The sequence below is a fragment of the Salmo salar genome, chromosome 15, assembly GCF_965601325.2.
Source record: "Salmo salar chromosome 15, fSalSal1, whole genome shotgun sequence".
Classification (NCBI taxonomy): Eukaryota; Metazoa; Chordata; class Actinopteri; order Salmoniformes; family Salmonidae; genus Salmo; species Salmo salar.
Window position 1 is genome coordinate 96,520,630 of NC_138305.1, and position 13,234 is coordinate 96,533,863.

Here is a 13,234-nt window from a genome sequence, read left to right on the forward strand (position 1 = left end):
TGAACGACCAGTTGAAAAACCTTGTAATTATGGTCACCCAGAGGGCAGTTACCATATGGTTCTTATTATACCTCAGTGTGTAAGTGTATACCATAGGGCTCCCGAGTGGTACCGTGGTTAAAGACACTGCATCTCAGTGCTAGAAACGTCACTACAGAGCCTGGTTCGATCCTGGGCTGTATCACAACCGGCCGTGATCGGGAGTCCCATAGGGCGGAGCACAATTGGCCCAGCGTCGTCCAGGTTAGGGTGGTTGGCTGGGATAGGCCGTCATTGTAAAATAAGAATGTGTTCTTAACTGACTTGACTAGTTAAATAATGGTTTTATAAAACCTTTATTTAACTCAGGCTGTTAAAGAACTGTGCGCACTGTTTTGGGGAAACGTGTCGTTAAGTAAACCGTCACGAACGGAACGCACCCCTACCCTGCCCTAGAGCAAAGACACTTACAAATGCAACATCAAGCTTCTTTTTTTTGCAAAGAAATAAAACAAATTGCAGTAGGCAAAGAAGAAAATATCCCAAAATAGCTAGATTACTTTGCAATTGATTTACCACCACAATATTTGAGATTTTATCAAATTAGATAAGGATCTGTGAGATTATATAATCATTATGTTATGATTAGCCTTTGATTCCTAGCAACGAAGGCCTATTGATTGTAGGCCTGTCAATTGTCTATCTGTGTAGGCCTGTCAATTGTCTATCTGTGTAGGCCTGTCAATTGTCTATCTGTGAACATCTGATAAAGTAATTGAAAGGCTATTTATTATAGACCCCTCATTAGGCCTAATCTCAGAATATTGTTGAATAATATGGGATTTTTAAAGTAAACCGGACGCTTTGTTGTTCGAGAAACCTGCGGCGCTCTCCTTGGTCCTGAAACGAGGACCTGAGTGGACCGTCAGAGCAGGTCACATTAATGCTGATATGAGTGACAGCTAGCGTGCGCATATTTCCGGCCTTCGTTTTCGTTGTTGTCAGTCATCGATATGGTCAATATGTAGGGGGCCCCTAGACCTAGTCAAATATGGTGGTCTTATAGTATAAATAAGTAGGCAGTTGGACATTTTCATGTGTCTAATCTTGAGGAGGAATTAGCCTATATGGCTAAAATGAATGTTTTTTTTATATGCCACAATGAATAGGCTACACAAAGTAGCCAACATAATGAGCAAGATTAATATTATGTTATTCTTTAGTCTACATCGCGGATGTTACTTTTAGCCTATAAACACGCCTAGTTGACTAGGCCCATAGAAGACATAGCTACCGGTAACTATTTTCAGGCTTTTATCAGTCTTCTGAGCTTTTCATAACAGCAGTGTTGGCGGAGGAATACCACTGCATCCGCAATTGCTGCGCCTACCGCAATGAAAATGACTGAAGGGGAAAACAAAATACATCTAATGTCTAATCAGGCAATAGAAGATAATTGAAAAATGTAAAAAAAATAAAAAATAAAAAAAGAAGAAGAAGAAGAAGAAATCTAGCCTTTTTATGAATAGCGTAAGCATACAATAACATAACTGTTTAAATGTGAGGAGGGACAGTTTGAGGTTTCTCTGTTTCGTCTGTTGTGAGACTAGGGGTGTAGCCTTAGTGTGAGGCGCAGACGCAAGGGATGTGCTCTACTTTCCGACGCGAATGCATCATTGCTGTTCCACAGCGTTCCATGGTTAGGGCCATCTTTGGTCGTTCTTGCCGGTGACAGAGTGTGGACCATATTCCACTTACAAATTATAACTGATTATAAATAAATACATACTAACTTAAAACGGCATCTAACCAACATACACTTGCTAAAAAGAAACGGGGACAAATTGCGTCCGTTCTTCCACTTGGTTTCCTTTCCTGCCAATTCCCTGAAATTTCACAAGGCAAAAGAGGGCGAGACAGGAGAGGCGGTGATACAACATGGATGAGGAATATGATGTGATCGTTTTGGGCACCGGACTCACGGTAAGTAGTCTAATCAATTGTATTTGCTTCACATTAAGGCATGGCTTGGTGATATAGCATACTCAACTTTACATTTATGAAGTTTGCCTATGTTTTCTTATTCATCCAATAATGCAATTGATAGGAGCATCTGCATCCCTGGCTGACTTTAGGAAAATGTGATGGTAAATAGCCTATCTGCCCCAAAGCTAATACGATATATTTGAATAATGGATACAAGTAGGCAACGATTTATTTGGATACATTTGTGTTGTCAATGCATTGTTCATTCGTTGTGCAGCATCTTTAGGCGTAGCCCCAGAGTGATGGTGTAGTGGCCTTCATTGAACAGCATTTGCGCAGGTCTGAGAATGGTTTTAAATAAATAGAACCTCACCCTAGTACTGTATAATGTTTCGTAGACTCGCCTCAGTCATCACACCCTGTTCCATATTCGAGGCACATGTGTACAGAGTTTACAATAAGACAAAGCCAACATTATACATAAAATGAATATTTTTTTAGTGCAGACAGTTAATGATTTAGCCTGGATATGAACAATATCCGCTACACTCATTTCATTTGGGGTGGCAGATGCAGAGATAAAAAGTGTATTTTCTTTATTTTTACTACAATTGTTCGTTTTTTTTATGAATGGTATTATTTTTGTTATTAGCACAGTATTATTGTTATGGCTCAGACATCGGCTCGCGCTTGCGTACATCTTGTCCCTCCCTTTTACCCCCCCCCCCCCCCCCCCCCCCCCATCTCTCCCTCCTGATACACACACACACACACAATTGCTTTTTTTAATACGAATGTTGATTCATATTTTGCCTTTCATTGCGTTTTAGGAATGCATCCTCTCTGGGATCATGTCTGTGAATGGAAAGAAAGTTCTGCACATGGACAGGAACCCCTACTATGGAGGTGAAAGCTCCTCCATCACCCCTCTGGAAGAGGTAAGGCCGTAGAACATTGTGGATCTAATGGTCATCATTTTGTGTCAATATCCACTCAAATATTCAATCATATTTAATATATTCCAAAGTCCCACCCAGCCCTCCATGGTTTTATTCAGATATTTCATTCTCCTGTATTTTCCTTTCACTTCATTTGTAAGTGTATTTATTGATGTTTTCACTCGTGCATATATTTCCCTTCCACAGCTGTACAAGCGGTTTGAACTGCCTGACAGCCCTCCAGAGTCTATGGGTCGTGGAAGAGACTGGAACGTGGACCTCATCCCCAAATTTCTTATGGCCAATGGTCAGTTGTGCGATTTTGTTTTTTGTTTGCAAATGACAGATACAATTAAACCTATTAGATTAATGAATATTCCTGTTACCAGTCGATACATACATAACCAATCGGCACACCAATAGCCTCAATCATAAATCATGTTGCTCAGTTACTCAATGTATTCATGTATGCAGACCATCACCACATCATGAGTATAACTAGGAAGCAGAATTTACCCAAGAAAAAATGTAAATCGCCATCATGATACCAATAAAGCAAAATATGGCATGGCTATTGACGAAACATGGTGATACCTTGAAGTTATTAAATGAAAACCATCCTTTCTGTCTGACAATCCAATAAAACAGGTCAGCTTGTGAAAATGCTGCTATACACAGAAGTGACACGATACCTGGACTTCAAAGTAGTGGAGGGTAGTTTTGTGTACAAGGGAGGAAAGATCTACAAGGTGCCCTCAACTGAGACTGAGGCGCTAGCTTCAAGTAAGTTTGAATATACAGTAAACTGTACTTTAGATTGTGTTGTGAGTTTGCTATATGAACCATCAAAGTTGACATTTATTAACGTTTTCCTGCTATATATACAGTATAGTGTCATATATGAGGTAGAGCTTTCACTTTTGTTTTTGTCACGTGTCCTCCAGATCTTATGGGTATGTTTGAGAAGAGAAGGTTCCGGAAATTCCTCGTGTTTGTGGCCAACTTTGACGAGAACGACCCTAAGACCTTCGAGGGCGTCGACCCCAAAGTCACCACCATGAGAGATGTGTACAAGAAGTTTGACCTGGGTCAGGATGTTGTCGACTTCACTGGCCACGCCCTGGCCCTCTACAGGACAGACGAGTAAGAGCACTTAGATTGATTACTATTCGCTAATAAGATTTAGCCTGGGCCAGGGCCTATCAGGAAGTAAACTGAAATTCCAAATTAATGCTTTGAAAAGCATTGAGGAGATTTGAATGTCCTCAATGCACACCCTGACTCCTATTGATCATGTGTCTCCCTTTCTCCAGCTACCTTGATGTGCCCTGTTTGGAGACCATCAATCGTATCAAGCTGTACAGTGAATCCCTGGCCCGATATGGGAAAAGCCCCTACCTGTACCCCCTCTATGGCCTGGGGGAGCTGCCTCAAGGATTTGCCAGGTCTGTATGTTACATTTGTAATCCCTAAATCTCTATGTCCTTTCTTTAGTAAGACAAAGCTGTGCATGTTGAATTCTGATCTTACGTCACTCTGGATAAGGATAAAAGAGTCTGCTAAAGATAACTGACTAAATTGTAAATGTAAAATGTCTTCAATTGTGTATTAGCATATTATTAGCATATTTATAATAAAGTATAATTCATAGTCTCTCTCTCATACATTGTTAGGTTGAGTGCAATTTATGGAGGAACCTACATGCTCAACAAACCAGTGGAGGAGATAGTGATGGAGGATGGCCATGTGGTGGGAGTGAAGTCTGAGGGAGAGGTAAAATCACCATCTATAAAACCACAGTTCTATAAAACCACAGTCTAATCTATCTAATCGGTTCTATAAAACCACAATCTAATCTATCTATAAAATCACAATATGAACTATCTATAAAATCTCAATCTAATCAGTTCTATAAAATCACAATGTAATCTTTCTATAAAAATCACTCTAAACTATAAATAAAATCACAATCTAATATGTCTATAAGATCTAATCTCTTTACCTTATAGTAACGTAGTCAATGCACTGAAGAAAAGTGAACAATACCTGCACATATACAATTGGTAGAAGAGAGAAAGTACAGTATGTTAGATTGACATTGTTGTCTTCTATATTGTCCTTCCCTTGTCAGGTGGCTCGGTGCAAACAGCTGATCTGTGACCCCAGCTACATCCAGGACCGCGTGCGTAAGGCAGGTCAGGTGATCAGGGTCATCTGTATCCTCAGCCACCCGATCAAGGACACCAACGACGCCAACTCCTGTCAGATCATCATCCCCCAGAACCAGGTCAACCGCAAGTCAGGTGAGGGGTGGACCAAATACAGGTTTACTAAGATGGGATGTTTCTGACTTCCTGTTGTCAGATGTTCTCTCTACCAGTAAGTTAACCTCACATAAAGTACAATAGCAGTGTTGTTGAAGAATGAAAAAGTCTGGAATAGTCCAGAAAAGTAAAATTGTAAAATCTCAATCAAATACACAATTAGATATCAGAAAAGCAAAGTGACTGCCACAGAACATATTTGTCAGGCATATTTTATACTTAAGCAATAAGGCACGAGGGGGTGTGGTATATGGCCAATATACCACGGCTAAGGGCTGTTCTTATGCACAGCGCAACGTGGAGTGCCTGGACACAGTCCTTAGCCGTGATATATTGGCCATATATCACAAACCCTCTTTTCCTTATCCCTAAACTGATCTAACTTGTGTTCTGTCCTCCAGACATCTACGTGTGTATGATCTCCTATGCCCACAATGTGGCGGCCCAGGGGAAGTACATTGCCATTGTCAGCACCACTGTGGAGACCAACGAGCCTGAGGCTGAGATAGAGCCTGCTCTGGAGCTGCTGGAGCCCATTGACCAGAAGTGTGTCTCTACTCCCTCTTCTCTACTACCTCTTCCTCCTCTTTACTACTCTCTTCTTCCTCCGCTCTTCTCCCTTTTCCTCCTCTCTGCTCCCTCTTCCTCCTCTCTGCTCCCTCCTGTCTTCTCCCTCTTCCTTCTATCTTCTCCTCCTCTCTACTCCCTCCTCTTCTCCCTCCCACTTCTCTGATTGTCTTGGTCCTCTGTAGTTCAGTTGATAGAGCATATGGTGCTTGCAACACCAGGAAAGTGGGTTCAATTCCCGGGACCACCCATACATAACATTTATGCATGCATGACTAAGTCGCGTTTGGATAAAAGCATCTGCTAAATGGCATATATTATAATTTACATTTACATTTTAGTCATTTAGTAGATGCTATTATCCAGAGCGACTTACATATTATGTATTTATATATATTATACTGTATCTTGTGTTGTTTCATCACTGTCCAAAACTCAGCTTGTACGATGTGTGCTATTACAAATGAATAAAATGAATAGCAGTAAGGATGCTTTTGTAAGTCAATAACTGACGTCTTCCCTCTTTATCTGTAGGTTTGTGTCCCTCAGTGACCTCTATGAGCCCACAGACGACGGTACTGAGAGTCAGGTGAGTCAAACACATCTAGATATACCTCCTATATTGCTAAAACACCACCTTTCTGAGACATGTTTTAGGACAAGGCAGTGGAGTGAAAATTAATTGGTGTGATTTTATGTCTCGTTCAGATATTTGCCTCGTCGGCCTACGACGCCACCACTCACTTCGAGACCACCTGCAACGACATCAAGGACATCTACAAGCGTATGACCGGAAGCGACTTTGACTTTGAGAACATGAAACGCAAACAGAACGATGTGTTTGGGGAGGATGAGCAATGAGGAGGGAGGGGCATCAGGGAGAGGGCGGGGCAGAGAAGGGAAAGAAGAGGGGGTTAATGGAAGAAGGCAGAACATATGGATGAGGTGGTAGAGGGCAGGGTAAAGAGTACAACGGGTAACGAGTTAGATCATTTACAGATTGTAGGGGCAGGGTACTGGGTAGGGTACCTTATATGGGAGATGGTGGGAGTGTTCAGGGGAGTTCTAGAAGGTTCTAGAGTAGACAGGGAGGTTCTGCCTTCCGGTTGTCCTCCTTTTTTCCCCCTCCTTCTGAGGTCTCCATACTCAAACATAATTAAAACACACACACAGCACATTGTTCCAAGACTCACATTCCCTATCTCTAACTGAAAGGCAGAGTTGATATGGTCTCTCATTCCATTTTAATCTACGTCTAAACTATGATCATTAGAGGTAGACCGATTCATTGTTGTTGCAATTTCAAAAGCCTTTTCACTTTTCGACATGCATGAATACACAGTAGTATTGCACATAGAACATGATGACGCAGCAGCGTTCTGAAGGCTGGGCCATTCTCACACTGATCATTCCCTCCTGTCAACCCTGCTTTCACCCTGTTCTCTTCCTACTATTTAACCTGTGTTACTTATTTACATAGACAACTGCTCTTTTTTCGGCAAATCTCTCTCTCAGTCAGACAATGTTTTAAAATGAAAAGTTATAATATCAATAGGCTGTTCTGTCAAACTGATAGTGCTCACTTTGCAGTGCTGCTGTGTTCTCTGTGCTAGTAGTTAAACTAACCGGTGGCTAACTGTTCTGTTGTCCCTAAAACCACGTTTTAGTTCTCCGTTTGTTGTGTGATGTCAAAGTTACGATTTGAATGGTTTCCGTTCGTTATTTTTTCATTGTTAAGAGTTTTTATTTCTCAACATTTGGTGCGCATTTTCACTTGCTGAAGTTATGAAGTTTACTGAATTTGAAATGGAAACATGGACTGTAGTACTCTGAAGTGGACTTTGATGTCAAACTGAAAAGAGAATGTGTTGTGTAGAAGAGTGAGAGAGGGCGGTTACAGTGAGGGTCTGTCTGGAGGCTAGGCATGTTGGTGAGGTTACATGAATACATTTTTCATGAAATGAGAAAGTCTAAACAGTGTCCTTGGGATGTCCCAACTGATGTCACCCCATTGAAGTCGAAAATGGTTAAGGTAAGGGTCAAGGTTAGGTAAGGGTTATGGTTAGGTTTAGGGTAGGGACGTCCCAAGGATAGCACTGAGTTGTACTCAAATAGGAAATCCAATCACTACATGTTGAGATACGACGAGCAAGGTGATAAAAACGAATGTAGTTTGGGACTGTCACAGATTTGAGATCAGGAAAGTATTGCTTTTGTGTAAAAGAAGGAAGACTGAACTCTCGGCTTGTAGTGAAAGGTAGCTCCAGATCATTGTTGTGGTCTAACTAACCCTTGTTGTGTATGTCACACAGAGAGACAAATTCCCTTTGGACTCCTGCTAGGCAACCTTACAGTAGCAAGTGGAGGGGAAAGCGGACACTCCCAAAATGTAAAACACTTAACAGAATGCACCATTACAAAAGGTTCTGAGGCCTCGATATGAAGTGCCTCCCCAGAGTATGAACCAATTGCTTTTACTTGGTTTAAGCCTTAATTTGGGGTCTTATCCAATATGTTTGGGTTCTCAAATAATTTCAGTATATTTAAAAACAATGTTATCTGCCGATCATTCCTCTGCTTATTGATGTCAGTTGGTTGACTTGATGCTGCAAATGTCTTGTGTCTTTCATGACTGCTAACTGTGAACATTGTATTTCCACTAACTACCACCCACAGTCTAATATAACAGCGATAGAATCTCAGAAATTCTAGTCATTCTATTTCTATGGTCTAGTAAATCCTGGGGTTCTGTGGACTTGGCTGGGCCCTAATGTGAATCTCCTCCATTGTAGAAACCCTTAACCTCCATTCTGTCTGAACCTTTAAGGTTACGCGTGTTCTCTTCATCTATATGTTTCCAGGCATGACATTGTTTTGAGGTTTGGATCTGCAGCTTGGTTAGTTATTTACAGTACATATCAATTGTGGGCAGCAATGCCACAACATTTCCCTTCAAATATGATTACAGTAACATGGATGACGTTAGTGGGAATTATTGCCTATCCCTTCATGTAGTCCCTCATATCTCTAAACGCCTCAGTTTTTACGTATTTGGGGTGGCTTTGTGTGTCTTAGTACAATGCTAATTTATTTGATTTCACTGACGTTATGGTGATGGAAGGTAATGCTGAATATGCTTCTCTACTATTAGTTTGTTATATTATCATAACTGATCTCAAAGTGATGCATATATGCCGACTTCATTGTCTTAGTTTTGTTGTATCATGTTTGACCTGATTTAGTGGTTATTACAGTTTTACATGGGTTAAACATTAACAGGTCTTATAACAGGTTGTGATGAAGGACAGTGAGACGATAGCAACAGTCTGGTCCTCAATCATAGGGTTCAGTTAACCTTTCAGTCCAGTCATCTTTTAGACTCATTTCTACAGTTTCAGACTGTGCACTGTTTAAACATTGTGTGAATTTCATACTGGAATTATGTTACCTTGGTGAATAGTGTTGAGTTTACTCTGCAAGCGTAGCTAGTTATATTTGGGCATTTTTCCCCTTCCTCGACACCAGACGCTGTCTTCTCTTTATTTATTTAAAAGAAAGCCTAAAATGTGGTTTACTGTATTCATTTAAGAGTTTTGGCCTTTGACTAATATTATTGATGACATCCCTTGAAATTGCCGAAACATAGGGCAGACGGAGAAGTAAACAACTTACAGTCCTTTGTTTGATCACTAGTATGTGAACAATGTCTTGTGTAACAAATAAAATGAATTAAACTATGAACAAAATGATAGAAAAAAATTAAAAGCACATGGCAAACCTGAAAAGTCAAATCCAAAGTGTCTGAGAGTCAATGTGTTTTAACAGAACTAAATATTTTGTGTAAAACTACCTATCCCAATAAGACCAAAACGAGTTCCATAGACAATTTATAAGATTTAGTCATTCTAGGAATATACATACTGTATATACACAACTCTGACACTTTATTAAATTCCACATTGCTCAAATCATCTATTAATATATTTGTTATAACATTGGAATTATAAAAGTACTTATGAAACATGATTTCTGTGAAGTGGAGTTTGGAATTAGCTGTATGTGAAGATCAAACAGCATTTGTCTGCAGAAGTATACAGAAAATTAAGATCTTGCTGTTGCAATGTTAACGGCAGAAGGAGAAGTCTGTCACTATTGTTGTTTCAGAAAGGACTGGTGCAATGACATCATCCCATCTCCTTTATTTATTCATGTCTGACACCTGTGTGAATTACCTCATCATACTTACAGGACTCTCCCTCTGTCTCTCACTATTTTTCTCTTTGTATCGGTCTCTTGTTCTCTTTTGCCCTCTCTTTTCTCTGTCTCGGATTTGTCTCTCTTTTTCCTCTCATAATCATGAATATGCATTCGTGCACACTGCTACCTGTGCTCTCAGAGAGTAATAACTCACTATGTGACATTGGTATTGAAGGCTAGCCAGCAGCACCCTAGTCCCAGTGCTGTTTGTCCTTAGAGTTTCCCATGGCCTGAGCTACCCAGCTTTGAGGTGGAGGGGATAGCTAGATGAGTGTCTCGGTTCCAATCTCCATACCACTTAATATAAAGCAATGTATTAGGCATGTATAGTATTCTAACTAGTGTGCTAGGGTGGACATTTGAAAAGAGCCAGTGAGTATTTACAGGTGATCCACCACATAGCTCTGGTAGGGATGCCCCAGCAGTCTCTCCACCTGCGCCTTGGGCACGACCCAACAACTTCCCAGGTGACCTTTCCTCACCGTGTCCTTCAGGGTCTTGTCCTGTAGGGTAACGGGCATGTGTATCACCCCCCACCTCAGCACCCCCCTGGACAGCACCCTCTCTTTACTGGGCTGACGCAGTGTGTCACGAGGGTCCTTCATCAGCGTGACACGCATGTCAGCATGCTGGAACTGGCCTGTTGGGACAAGAGAACAATCACTAAATCATTACATATTTTTCTAAATCCCTTTATACAGCAGGGGCTTTAGGGTCAGGTGCAAAAAGACAAAGAAACCAGTTGAAAGTACTTTAAGAGGGATAAAGGAATGTACCCAGTAGGCCTTTGGTTGAAGGAGAGAGGCCCTGTCCATCAGTGATGTAGAATCCGAGGTGTGCCATCTGCAGGTAGCTGGGCTGTTTGTAGTGGTGGAAGAGAACCAGGAAATGAATGTTCTTCGTCAGCTCGATCCAACAGCTCTGATGGAAGTCATCTCTGCTTTCCATGGAAACCATCACGCCCTGCCTTGTCACAGATCCCTCCTGATTGGTGTGTAGGGTGTCCCGCCCCTCCCCCTCCACCACCACGGCATCCAATGAGAGGGTGATCATTATGGCGCCCAGCACACCTGTCCCGCCCCTGGTGGAGATGGTTATCTGGTCAAAGTACGTACGGGAACGGTCTTCGACATCTTGTTTGGACGGAGCCCACATCAAATGACCATCCACCATGATACCTTAAGCGAGAGGAAGGCAAGGGTTAACTGTGTGTGAGATATATATATATATGCATGGCAGCATTAACAGGATTAATGTGTTCGTATTAATTAATTCCCATTCAATTCTGTTCCTATACAATGTCAGTGTGCTTCTCAAATTATACGGCACATTGCTAAAATGAAATTGCATGCCAGTAATATAATGTGAGAGTTCTGGACTTGTCTTGGTAGTCTGTGCTGACTAACCTCTCTCTGGGTCTTCCAGCAGTCTCAGTACATCATTGGCCCTGCCGTCCACCGTGAAACACAGATTCTGTTTCAGTTTAGGGAGCTGGACCACAAAGTGAGGGTCTCCATCAACTTCAGAATAAAACATGTTGGACATTAAGAAAAACAGGTGAGAAACATTCACTTTCAGTCATACGTTATGTCGTGTAGGCGCCTTACCAGAAGAGGAGAAGACTCTGACAGAGCTCAGTCTGGAGGGGGGGCCCGGCCCTGGAAGGACAACAGTGTCAATCTCATCTATCTGAAGCACTGAAACCAATGACAGGTCAGAGCCTGGCTCTGAAGTACATTCATCTTATGCTAGACTACATAGAAATACTTACGAGGATTTGATGCTGATTCATCCCCTGTAAACATACAAATTCCCCAAAAAGATGTTAAACATCTGTATCAACTTAGAAACATACAAAGTATCCACATGGCCAACACAACTAAACAGTTATATACACACACATTTATGTATATACATCTATCAACTATGACTTACAGGAGTCATAGTCGAGGTCATAGTCGTAGGTTGCATCATAATCTGAAAGATGAAATCAGACGGACATCATTAGACACCAGACAGTTAAAACATAGCCCCCAGACCAGCTCACGGCGAGGGTGTTATCAGAATCTCTATCGGGGAAACAGATTTTAATATACAACATTCATGTTACAGTGAATCTCTTTTTCATGGCAGGGAAGTAAGAGAGAACTCACCGTTAACCACCTCCATATCTAAAGGAAGACCCCGGAGAAAAAAATGATTACAGTTTAAAGCACCACTTCATCACTTCATATATTTTGTGCAGTAGAATGATTAAATCTACTGGCACACTCTTACATAAAAAGGTTTCCAAAAGGATTCCAGCAGTCCCCAAAGGAGAACCCTTTTTGGTTCCAGGTAGAACCCTCTGTGTAAAAGGTCCTACATGAATCTCATGGGGGTTCTACCTAGAACCAAAAAGGGTTCTTCAAAGGGGTCTCCTATGGGGACAGCCGAAGAAACCTTTTAGGTTCTAGATAGAGAAAAAGATTTTCACCTTTTCTATGGAGCTGAATGGAAGTAGAGACATCTGGTGGAGAGAAGTGGAACATTTCACAACTAAAAGCAGATTGATAGTACAGTGCCTGTGGTGCATTTGATTGTACATTTACATTTAGTCATTTAGCAGACGCTCTTATCCAGAGCGACATACAGTTAGAGTCAAGAAGATCTTTGAGAGAGCGAGAAAGTTGATCAGAGACAGCACACAAGTGTTTTGGAAAGAAAAGGGATACAGGTCTATAGTTTAACATCAGAGGAATCGAGTGTTGGTTTCTTGAGGAGGGGAGCAGCTCAAGACATTTTGAAGTCAGAGGGGACGCAGACAGTGGTCAGGGATGAGTTGATGAGGGAAGTGACGAATAGGTCTCCAGAGATGGTCTGGAGAAGGGGATGGGGTCGAGCAGGCAGGTTGTCGGGTGGCCAGACCTCACTCGTTGCAGGATAAAAGATTAAAAAAATATCCAGGAAAAGCCCATTGAGACCCAGTCTCTTTTTCAAGGGAGACCTGGCCAAGAACGCAGCAACAATCAATACATCATTAAAACATACAACATGATCCAGCCTAAAAAAAAAGCATTTACACTCCTCCGTAACAAAGTCTCCCATCAATATTTTATGTTATTGCCACTGAATTAACTTATCTAGATAAAGCATGGATTGTAGACTATTCCATGCCTCTGGTGCACAAGAAGAAAAGGCAGT

General features: G+C 41.4%; 2 protein-coding genes across 3 annotated transcripts in view; one reads left to right on the plus strand and one right to left on the minus strand.

The window, feature by feature from the left end:
• The first annotated feature begins 1,374 nt into the window (after positions 1–1,374).
• Positions 1,375–9,585, plus strand: LOC106572620 (rab GDP dissociation inhibitor alpha). Its single transcript, XM_045696288.2, has 11 exons — positions 1,375–1,962; positions 2,796–2,903; positions 3,111–3,210; positions 3,552–3,686; positions 3,848–4,046; positions 4,217–4,348; positions 4,577–4,676; positions 5,035–5,206; positions 5,629–5,773; positions 6,329–6,383; positions 6,503–9,585. Exons 1-11 carry the CDS (start codon positions 1,918–1,920, stop codon positions 6,653–6,655), a joined length of 1,344 nt encoding a protein of 447 aa, XP_045552244.1. The 5' UTR covers positions 1,375–1,917; the 3' UTR covers positions 6,656–9,585.
• Positions 9,586–9,668: 83 nt separating this feature from the next.
• LOC106572619 (inter-alpha-trypsin inhibitor heavy chain H6) overlaps positions 9,669–13,234 on the minus strand; it is a 41,572-nt gene continuing 38,006 nt past the window's right edge. The window contains exons 11-18 of one of the 2 annotated variants that reach the window (XM_014146963.3): positions 12,528–12,560; positions 12,205–12,222; positions 11,987–12,028; positions 11,823–11,846; positions 11,659–11,709; positions 11,458–11,571; positions 10,828–11,229; positions 9,669–10,691 (exon numbers count right to left, since the gene is read on the minus strand). In XM_014146963.3, coding sequence (XP_014002438.1) covers positions 10,432–10,691; positions 10,828–11,229; positions 11,458–11,571; positions 11,659–11,709; positions 11,823–11,846; positions 11,987–12,028; positions 12,205–12,222; positions 12,528–12,560 — 944 coding nt within the window. In that variant the 3' untranslated portion in view covers positions 9,669–10,431. The remainder of the gene's footprint in view (positions 10,692–10,827; positions 11,230–11,457; positions 11,572–11,658; positions 11,710–11,822; positions 11,847–11,986; positions 12,029–12,204; positions 12,223–12,527; positions 12,561–13,234) is intronic. The other variant, XM_014146964.3, reaches the window with a different exon arrangement.